Below are 10956 nucleotides of genomic sequence, written 5' to 3' on the forward strand. Positions count from 1 at the left end.
AAAATGAAAAACCGGGCCCAAGAGAGAGGTAAATTAAAAGTTAAAAGCTACCGATAAAATGTAACTAAATTCAGTTAAAAGTTAACAGTTTGTAATGTAACTAAGTTAAGTTAAAATTATGTAACTTTTTCACTTAACTTTTATGTTTTTAACTGGACACTACCACAACCCTGGCTCTTATGCAAAAAATAATACTATAAGGATAAGTTGCAAACCGCATAGCAGAACATTTTCATACTTAAACACTCACAGTTCAGAAGTCTGATAGAAAAAATGTTAGTAATTGAAATTTACAATTTATTTGTGAGTAATTTGAAAGTGGCTGTATAAAACTGCAAAATTCTTCCACACGATTAAAGTGCGCATAAAAACAAAGCCGGAGGTTCACGGCTTTACATAAAAAACGAAGAGAAATTAAAAATATCACTTTATAAGTAATTGTGGTTAGGTTAGATTAGGTAACAGCTTCGCAGGGCGATACTTTTAATCTCTCTTCGTTTTTTATATAAAGTCGTGAACCTCCGGCTTTGTTTTTATGCGCACTTTAATTGTGTGGAAGAATTTTGCAGTTTTATAAAGCCAATTTTAAATTGCTCGCGAATAATAAATTTTATTAGACGTCAGAACTGACAATGAGTTTTTTAAGTATGAAAATGTTCTGTTACGCAGTCCGCAATTTATCCTGGTATTATTTTGTGCATAAAAGAGCCAATGAGAAGATTTACAAGCGTAAAAACTATATTCGAATGTGTCGGTAAAAAAGACGACTTTACGATTCTCTCAACCAGAAAATGAAAAACCGTGCCTAAGACTGTCCTGCCGGAAATAATTCTACAGAAAAAAATAAAATATACTACCAGAATCTAAGAAAGTCTACGTAAATTAAAAAATCAACATGAAAATGCTAGAATTAGGACACTTTTGTTAATTTTTGTAATATTCTACAAGTAAGAAGATGTTTTAATTCTTTAAGATTTTGTTGTTTCTCAAATTTTTCAAACTAGTAAAGTTTTGTACTAATTTTCACAAAATTGTACATTTTCATGCAATATTACTTGCAATAATTTCCTGATTCGAGAACATTGCAATTTGTGGTACTATTTCGTAGATATTTTTCCAAAAAAATTAATGTTTCGACGAAGATATAATAATTTCTACAAATTTCTATTTCAAGTCAATTTTTTGTAGTTATTTATAGAATTTTTTCCGTCAGGGTGTTGAAAAGGAATTTCGGTAGAAACGTTGAAATATCACTTCCACGTGATGTACAATTATATCGCGGGCGTAGATGGGCATTTGATTTCCTGCGTGAAACGCAAATGGAGAATTCTTAAGTCTCACTTCCGCGAGGCTGAGAGGAGCGTTTGTCGCGCGTTGTCGCGAGAATCTTTTCAATTCGAATCCGATTAAGCGAGCTCTGAAATCTGGGGATTTATCGGTTATGAAAGAGGTAACTGGGAAGCCGTGACTCTCGCATATACTTAGATTACATATTCGAATTAGATACGTCTCCTCCTCTCGTTTGCAATCCCTCTGTGGAATATGAATTCGCCTCTTTCTTTCGGCCCGATCGCGCACAGGCGTTGAAAATAAGTTGAAAATAAAACCGAGGCGGAGCTATTCTGTGCGTTACTTTGTATAGACGGTACACACAGCGCGGCGCGCGGCACATCCGAGATAGATAGAATTTCGAAAAACCATTTTCGAATCCATTCCCTCGGACGGAAGATCGCGGGATAGAAAAGAGTCTTGCTCGATTTTCATTAAAAGTTTCTTAGCGTTACCGGTATGTATGGCGAGTTTTCCAACTTCGCCGGCGCCATTCGCGGAAACTCCCTTCTATGAACGAAGCAGTAAAAAGCTTCGTTCTCGCTTTACTGTTTCGCCGAAAGCAGTTTGTACGCGTTTCGATATATGTACCTGGGCTTTTATAATCGCCGCACAAATTGCATCACAAAGCGGCCGGACATTATTCCTGAATATCCGCGGAGCAGGAATAATTGTCACTACAGATAAAACTCTCTCTCTCCCCCCCTCCCCCCCTTTCTTTTTCCCCTCTTCCTCGAGTCATCCGGATTAATATTCGCGAAATTGAGAATTTGCATTAAAGCGTTAAAATTGTCCATCGAGAATATCTATTGGACGCCGTCCAGATCATCGATGCTGAAAAAAAAGTGCATTCGCGTGCCCATCTGGAAGATATTATCGCTTGAATAATGAAAATAAACAACAAAATAAGAGATTGAAATTATATCCAAGAATATCTATTGAAGGCTGCCACGGTCCAGGCCATTAATTCAGACTAGAAAGGGGTAACGACGACGTCTATCCGAAGGATGCCGCTCGCGGATCCACGATCTTTGAGATTGAAATCCATGCAAATGGGGCGGTCCACGTTTCACGTTGAACTATTTTCTAGGGTTAAAGAGAAAGAGAGAGAGAGAGAAAGAGAGAGAGAGAGAGAGAGAGAGAGGGAAATAAGTAAATAAAATGATGAAGCCCGACAGAGCAATAAAGTCGCCAGGACGGTGGTCGCCGTCGAGTGACGCACGTCGATGGGGTATCATAATGCCTCGGGGATGATTACGAAAATAGGGCGAAGAATAAAAAGAAGGAAGATCGAACGGTCGCCGAATGCATCCTCGAATGCGTGTCAAGCGTGTTGTCTTTTCACTAAAAAATCTGACAATGAGTTCGCTCGCTAATGGCTCCACGTGAACATCTCAAGGGTATCTCTCATGCTCTTTTCGAAATTCCTATTAAATTGATAGCAGCGTAAGGTGGAAATTGATTTTCCTCGAGATAAAGATGTAAACTCTGAAATTGAAACACAAGAATCGTGACTCGACGTACGTCGTTAATAGCGCAATAGCTTTTCAAATGCAATACATCGAACGCGGATCGATAGAATCGCGTTTAATTTCGCCTCGTGTTTGTGTGCGCATTTTAAATATAACATTCCACAAGTTACATTTACAAAGAAAAGATATAAATGAATAACAACGTGCGAAAATGGACTAGTAACTAATTTTACATTATTAAAAGAGGTGGCGTTGTGAGAACCGTAAAAGATTGAGGATTTCTCGTGAACAAAATGGAAATAGGAAAAAGTAGGCGTAAAAATTTAATAGCCGCGGCGTATAATTATTGCACGTTCCCTCCTCATTTTATCCCGCAGCTAATTGTATTCTCATCTCGGTGACTCGATGTTACACGTATGTTCGACAATACGAACCGCCGCGAGGTATTTTGATTCAGTAAAACGTGTCATACCCCGCGTGCAAATAATTGCATAATAATGCTCATTATTCAAAAAGAGACGGGGGAAAATCGTCGCGCGTATTGTATATAATATTATACATATGTATCGTGCGTGTACAATATTATATACAATATGTGCGACGTTGCGTGTGTGTGTATATATATAACGCGCATTGTTCGCCGTTTGTACGCATACTTGGCCGGAGCATACGAAAGTTGTTGTAATACCACTTTGCCATTCACTCCCGCGCACCGGCTGTTTAACTTTCATCAGTGGCCTGATACCTTTGTGGTATATCATCTGCAAGTATTAGCATGAAATTGAATCTACGTCGATGCCTGGGACTCGCAGAAACTACGCGTGTCTTGGTGACGCTGTGTGCGCGGGTACACACGATGCCGAATCGCCCGCGAACATTTCCGCGCGTCCTTATTCCCGCCCGCGAACATTTTTTTCCGCGTTCCATATTCATCGATCGTCAACTCTCGACTCGCGAAACGCTCCTCTCTTCTCTCTCCCTCTCTCTCTCTGTTCCTCTCTCGTCGATCACGCTTCCTTTTTCTCGTTTTTCGTCGATTTTCAACCGACTGCCATACGCGACGTTTCGACGGCGACGACGACGGCGACGGCGACGACAACGACGACGACGACGACGACGGTGGCGATGTAATGTCCTTAACATCGATTTCTCGCGGCGAGCGCTAAAATAACTGACGTGGGGCTTCCCGCATACGCACTACAGGACCCACACTCCCACCGCATATTCCCGCGAGTTGGTTCTTATTTTGGATTTTGGCCGCTCGATATACCAGAAGAGATTGACGTCAAAAGGGACTCGCTCACGTACTTTTCACCCTTTTCCGCATATTCATTTCTTCGCCCCTTTCCCGGCGACAATTTCATCCGGCGAATACGGATCGGCACTCGTTCTGAACGACGTACGTACACCGAAAAAAATGATATTCTCATCTTAAAAATACTTCACTTTTATAATATTTTACTCTAAAACAGGCGCTAAAAGGATTGTCTTAATTTAAGAGAGGAATCTTCTAAATAGGATATTCTTATCGGACCTTCTTATTAGATATTCTTAATGTACAGGGTGTCCCAGGAAGAAGAGTCCATATTCTGAGAGGTGATAGTATCGGTCATTTTAAGCAAAAATGTTCATACGAATATATGTCCCATTCCCCGCTGTTTCTTAAACAGTAAAATATCTCAAAAACTAAGCCCAGCAAACAAAAATGTTTTAGACAAAAGTTGTATGGCTGCCAGGGTTGTTACGTTTTAAACATTTTGTTTTTAAGAAATGTTTTAAACATGTTTGAAACTCGAAATAAATTTAAACATACGTTTTCAAGACTTGTTTTAAATAAATGTTTAAAACGCATGTTTTTTTAAGGAAATGTTTAAAACAAATTTTAGCTGTAAAATTCGCAATAGTTTGAATGTAATCGTTTAATTTCATGTACACAGCTTATTTACCGTTTAAATTTCTTCTAGAAGTGAATTATTGGAATGGTAAGCTCTTATAATTATGGCCAATTTTGCCGCCTCTTCTGTTCCTAATTTATTTCGTAATTTATTATGTATCATACCAAAAGTAGAAAATGATCGTTCGATACCCGCAGAGGAAGCAACAGCTGTATGCAACTGCATAGAGAAATCGAACATAGCATTATTTATAGAATTCTGAAGAGCACGCCACCGTGATAATGGACTAACGTTCTCAATATTTTGATTAGAATATAAAAATTCTCTAAATGGTGAACATTTTGATTGATAGTTTAATGGCATGGCTTCAACGTGATACGTAGCTGCATATTCTGAAGCTTCCTCTAATTGGTCTTGATTCAATTTTTTTTGTCACCTAAAACGATAATCTAATAAGTTGGTTAGATAATGTGGCGGTGTCACAGCCATATTAAAATGATTTTGAAAGCACTGTATTTCTCGTTGCGTAAATGTTTCTTCTTTAATATTTTCCGATAAATTTAACCATATTTGGATTGTTTCACCAATAGTACATTTTTTTATCAGTAACAAAACTTCTAATAGAGCAATCAAATATTTGGCACCTTTTTATTACTACGACAGCTAAATGAAGCTCGAGATGTAGTAATTTCTGACGAAACGTTTGTCAGCTAGGTCTTTGAATGGCGCGGCCACCTTTCGACAGGCGAGCAGGGCGGGCTCGCGCCTTCGTCCTTTGCTTGGGGAAGGACGAGCTCACCAAGTGTAACTAAACGTTGCGATTCGTGACGGCGCGTAAAACTTGGAGACCGAACTACGTCGCGCGGCTCATTTAGCTTTCTCGGTGCACCTATTGTCGTGGCACCGAACCGAACGGCCAGCCGTGAGCCGAGCGACCGATGACGCGAACTTCGCCAATTGGAATATTTAAAGCCCCAGTGCACCAAGAGAAAGAGAGAGGGGGAGAGGCGAGCATTAACTACCAACCGAGCTCGAAAGTAATTTTGAGGCTTCCCTTGCAATATGCACGAGGGGATACAGCCGTCTCTGTGCCTCTCGCGCGCGCTTTTGTACACTCGGCCCTCGGCTATTCATGAGTAGCCCTCGGCCCCGAGTAATCGTCCTATAACGGACGACGTCCTTTCCTCCCCCGAAAGACTTGTAAGAGGGATATTGACGTCCGGCGGAAAATCGATCGCGTCCACTGATAAATCCGACCGGCTGATATCTCGCCCCTCGCGATGCCCATCCTAATTTCGTAGAGCTTCGATCCTTCCACGATGCGACCGACATTCCGAATTAGACGATCGCATTTAGCGGGGGAGAGATCACGGTGGGAATATGCGCCTTGTTGCACGACAAGCAAATTAACGTCAGTTATTTTAGCCCAACTCGATCAGCGTCAGCTCCACGTTTGATTTCGGGCTTTGTTAATATCATTAACGTCCCGCCGCCGCGCCGCAGTTGCGGATAGAAAGTTGTACAGCAGCTTGTCGCGTTTAAGATTTATATTCGCGAGTATCACGTTAGACGAATTTAGTATTTAGATTTTCGACGGTAATTTCGACATAAAAAAAAACCGCACGCTATCGCTGTTTTTATCGGTCAACCCCTCCCCCCCCCCCCCCCAGAAAATCGCAATAGACTGATAGAGAGGAGAGTCTCGCGATATGTTTCGAATAGGAACAGTCCAGATGCTTTAAATTTCATATTTGCGGAGCTTCATTAATTTGGTATCTTAAGCTGCTCAGGACGCTAAGTCAATATTATGTCATACAGCAAATTTGCTTTTAACAGTCTACGACGGCGAACGACGACTGAATTAAGTAGGTTCCATTGAACGCGGAAAATCAGAGAGGAACGAAGTACGCGGGCGCGGGCGGGGGGGAGGAGGGAAAAAAATAAAAGGTCAGGGAAGATCGGGGCGCGTACACGGCTTAACTTCGTGGACTGGCGCTTTATACGATCGCGGCTATAAAGTTCCCGCTAATTCCGCCTTGCAAACTTTTTCTCAGAGGTACGAAGACAGACAAAAATATCGTCGCGAAAGTTCCTTTGATAAGCGCATCTCGAAGGAGGCGTCGTAGCTCGCTGAAGGGCAGTTAATCCCGCGCGAGGTGAGATTTTGACGGATAAAACCCCAGCCCGGCTTCCGGGCGACCCCGTAACGGAGTAACGACCGCGGCGAGGAGCGAGCCAGCAGCTTTTGGATCCTCGTTTTCGAGGAGCGAACGGGATATCTGTGTGTGCTTTAAACTATTTAAACAAAGAACCGCGTAAGCCATAGTCGTCCATGAGAATGCGCGCGATCTCGCAGCGATCGCCGTCGCGATATCATCTACCATTTCCAGTACGTTTATCGCGCGAATCGCCGGATTGATTCTAGAAAAAGAAAAAAAATATATATATATCGTCGTGAAATGCTAATGAAATTCACGAGGTGTTTCAAATTGATCTATAAGGCGAGCGGATAAGTTGGTGTCGCGGGTAAAGTTTGCGGTAAGCACAGCTCGGGCCGCCAAGTGACAGGACGAACTCTTAAATCCGAAATTTTCGATGCAGCTGAAAGTTGGCGGAGAACATTCGGAGAGGTCGCGAGCTCAGACGTATCCGTCTTGCGGAAAAACGACCCGCCAGTCTCTCCTTCTCTCTCTCTCTCCAAAGACATAATTTTGCCCCGAATGTTTTCATAAGCGAGGCAAACGTCGCAGCAATGTTTAAATAAAAATTTCGTAGTTCTCTCGATTCTGCCCTTTTACCGATATCTTTGCCAGATATCGGATCCGCGTCACGGAAAATAAAGGATTCGCTGTGACAGTACCTGTACGTATTTTTCAACGAATCTGCAACTCGTTCGTTCGGTTTTTTGCGCAATATTCGACCTTTTTTTCCCGGCACATTACCGAGTTATCGCCGAAACTGAGCTCGAAATACAAATTTACGAACTTCACTGGATATAAATCCGGATATCAAGTTACGGACAAACGAAGGTTGTATTGTTCAGTGGACTTAAAGCAGACCTGCTCGGAGGGAAATTTAATTCGAGGCATAATCGCGCAAAGATATATTCAACGTTGGCGGTTTTATCGGATCCTTTCGTCGGGAAAAGGGGGGGCGGGCGGGTGGGAGGGGGAGAGAAATCCTCCTAATTCGCGCTTCCTGCGGGCGAATCTGGCGTTTCTTTTTCCATTTTCGACAGTTTTGACGGACGGGCTCGCAATCCGATCCCATCGCATAATACCCAAAAGCACTCGCGCAATAATGGAGCCATCGTGTTATTCGGCCGGCGCGGCGGAGGTGGCCTATGGAGGAGGCGCGCCGGCACACGCGGAGTTCGGAATCGAAACGGCCGCGGGGAAGAAGGGGGGAGGAGGGGGGGGGCGGCGGCGGCGGCGGCCCGGAGGGCGGGAGCCGCGGGCAGGGTGGCATCCCCCGAGACTGAGAAATCCGTTTCTGGGCAAACTGTCTTGCGAGTAGTTCGCCGGATAGTTTCGGATCCAGATTCCCGGGAGTTAAGCCAAACCGCCTCCTCAAGCGAGACGACGCGAGGATCGTCCCCCACCCCCACCACCCTCTCTTTCCCCCCCCCCCCGTTTGCCGGCGCGCGATCGTGCGGTCCCGATGGCTGAAATGAGATCCGTTTGCCGCTCCTAGTTACGGGAATAACGCACCGAGGCCGGATTTATGACGGCCGGGGTCAAATAAATCGCGGATTATATGACTTGACGAGCACTTTGAGAAAGCTTTCCGCTCCTGTCCCTCCGGCCCCCCTTCCCCCTCCCCCTCCCCTCGCCTCCCTCCGACGACTTCTTGGAATTTATCGCCGTTTAACCTATTTAACCCTTTCGGGGACGGTCTATCCGTTACGCGAAATATTTGCATCTTTCGTGTCGATCCCCGCGCGATTGTGAAACGGCTGAGTTTCTTCCCGGCTTTTCGGGCGAATCTTTCATTTGCGTGCCGCTCCCCCGTTTGAAATGAAATGAACACCGACCGGCTAATTAAAGAACTTCTAGATTGTGTGTATATTACTAAGCTGACGGACTTTAGTTTAGACCGCGTTTTATTACTTTTCAAACTCCGAAGGTCAAACGGACTCGTGGCAAAAGGGGGGCCTTCCGGAACGAGAAAAATAGAATATTTAATTACGCTTGCTCCCACGATAATTCGAGGAAGAAAATTAAGACCAGAGGGAGGAATTCCAAAAGGTTTAATAACGACAATCGGCCCGGGTGAACTCGGGGACTTGATTACCAGCGCCGGCTCGACGCGAAATATTCGAAAGTTGAACGCCCGTGCGTCCGAAAGCGAGCCGACGTGACGCTGAATATAAACGAATATGCAAGATCGTGTTTCCCCAGTTTTCGCGCTAATATTCCAGCGGGACATTTTGCCAAACGTTTTTCGCCGCGGGAACGATTTCGAAAATCGAGCAGCGGTACTTGTCCTACTGTAATAGGACGTCGTCCACGTTATCGCCAAGAGAAGGATACAGGAGCGACCGCGCGCTCTCTTCCTCCCTCTCTCTCTCTCTCTCTCTCTCTGTTTCCCTTTCTCTCCGCGAAGTCGAATTACCCTCCTGTCCACCGACAAACCCTGCTGGAAAACTTGGCATAGTCCGGGCGCCACTATCTATTCAATTTTCGCCAAGTTGGCGGAGTCGTTGCCAGGGAAGCCGACCGACCAACCGGACGTTTTGTCTTTTCTCGCCTCTCTCGCGAAAGAAAGATGATGGAAGTCGTTTACGGGAGGAGGAAAAGGAGAGAGACAGAGAGAGAGAGAGAGAGAGAGAGAGAAACGCGCGCTTCACGCGCGAACCGACTTCCTGGGGTTACTTATGGCGCGAGATAGCGGGAAAACGCGTTTCTGTCCGCCAGGATGATTTTTCATTTCGCTGCTTGGCGCTGCATTAACGCTCGAAGCGCGTTTCGTATTGATCCATCATCCCCGATGCAGATTATATTTTTGTATCTTGATATACAGTTACTAATTGATTGTTCCTTAAATAGGAATGTTACCTTCGCGGGCCAGCGTTAAATACAACGGAGGCGATATCTATTAGTCGAAGCATTTAAATGCGGTAGAAGCAAATGAAAATATCAGCGTCGTGCTGTATAGCTGAGGAAGGAAGGGAGCATGAATTAATTCGAATCGGATACACGAGAATGAAACGGGAGGAATAATGTACCCTGTGTCAGAGAGCGTCATCCGTACGTTTGATCACGTGAATTTATTCATAAATAAATCGTAGGGTGCCAACTTGTTGACGGACTTACAATCAACGGCCCTACGACGCGCCCGGATAAGGATCTACTCTGTTCTTGCGTAGAAGAAATTGGATCTTTCTGTTCATGTCCTCATTGTAGATCGACTTGCACGTCTCGAAGTTGATCCTGCGTCGGACCTGCGTCGGTTTCTCGTAGTACCTCGTGCGCCTGTACTGCCCGAGGATGTCCTCCTTGGACAGGATACGATTTAACACACGGCACGCCTTGTCCACGTCGTTATTTTGAACAAAGATCGTACGGCTGAAAAATTGTATGTGCCGCGGGAGACCCATCTGGAAAACGACGCGAACAACATTTCCATAATTTTTCCTCCGCGAACGTTTTGCATACAGTTAGGCAACTCGCGGTCCTCAGGCTGCGTAAAGAACGCAGCGAGACACGGCAAATGTTGTGAAAACATATCTACCAGAATCGCAATATGACGCTAGGAAAAACGATTCTCTCGATTATTAAATTTACGCGAGCTCAGGATTATATATTGGCAAATATATTTACCGCGGGCAGCTCCGATTTTAGGTTAGGTTGGAAACCGCCGACCAAACCTCGCGCTGTCCCCGTCGATGCCGACGACCAGAAACACTTCTCGCGTATCCAGCGGAATTGATTACGCGCCGCCGTGCGAAAATATACCGCGAGGAATCGTTATTTCACTTGCAAACTGATACTTACGATCCCGAGTTCGGACGACGGGCGGCCGCCTGATCCGGATGGAGACACAGTACGGACGGCGCCATCTGGCGGCCGGTCGAGAACCGCCGCGTCACGACGACGCCTGATCAGCTGATCAATTACCGGCCGTTTCCGGCGGATAGTCGTAAAATAATTGTATATGGCCTAGAAATACGACGTTCAGCAACGTGATGGTGATGAAATAAACCACGAGCCAGTGGGCCATCTACGAAACACAAAAACGAGCGTTAGGCTGATGGCAGA

At 44.7% G+C, this 10956-nt stretch overlaps 2 protein-coding genes across 3 annotated transcripts in view; one reads left to right on the forward strand and one right to left on the reverse strand.

Annotated features, from left to right (window-relative positions):
• Window positions 1-10956, forward strand: part of LOC105561323 (armadillo repeat-containing protein 4) — a gene marked incomplete at its 5' end in the record, with an annotated part of 50576 nt that overhangs the window by 28779 nt on the left and 10841 nt on the right. The gene's annotated exons all lie outside the window — the stretch shown is intronic.
• Window positions 9947-10756, reverse strand: LOC105561222 (28S ribosomal protein S21, mitochondrial). 2 transcript variants are annotated; one of them, XM_012011008.1, is made up of 2 exons: window positions 10693-10756; window positions 9947-10295 (listed from the first exon to the last, which is right to left on the reverse strand). In XM_012011008.1, the coding sequence occupies exon 2, from the start codon at window positions 10293-10295 to the stop codon at window positions 10023-10025; it is 273 nt and encodes a 90-aa protein (XP_011866398.1). In that variant the 5' UTR covers window positions 10693-10756; the 3' UTR covers window positions 9947-10022. The 2 variants fall into 2 exon arrangements, with proteins under 2 accessions (XP_011866398.1, XP_011866397.1); XM_012011007.1 differs by having other exon boundaries at window positions 10519-10749.

This window comes from Vollenhovia emeryi, unplaced genomic scaffold (genome assembly GCF_000949405.1).
Source record: "Vollenhovia emeryi isolate VEMERY1.0 unplaced genomic scaffold, V.emery_V1.0 DF939209.1, whole genome shotgun sequence".
NCBI classification, from domain to species: domain Eukaryota; kingdom Metazoa; phylum Arthropoda; class Insecta; order Hymenoptera; family Formicidae; genus Vollenhovia; species Vollenhovia emeryi.

Bases quoted from the DNA above. Each gene is read 5' to 3' on its own strand.
- LOC105561222 (XM_012011008.1), bottom strand. From the start codon at position 10,295: ATGGGTCTCCCGCGGCACATACAATTTTTCAGCCGTACGATCTTTGTT.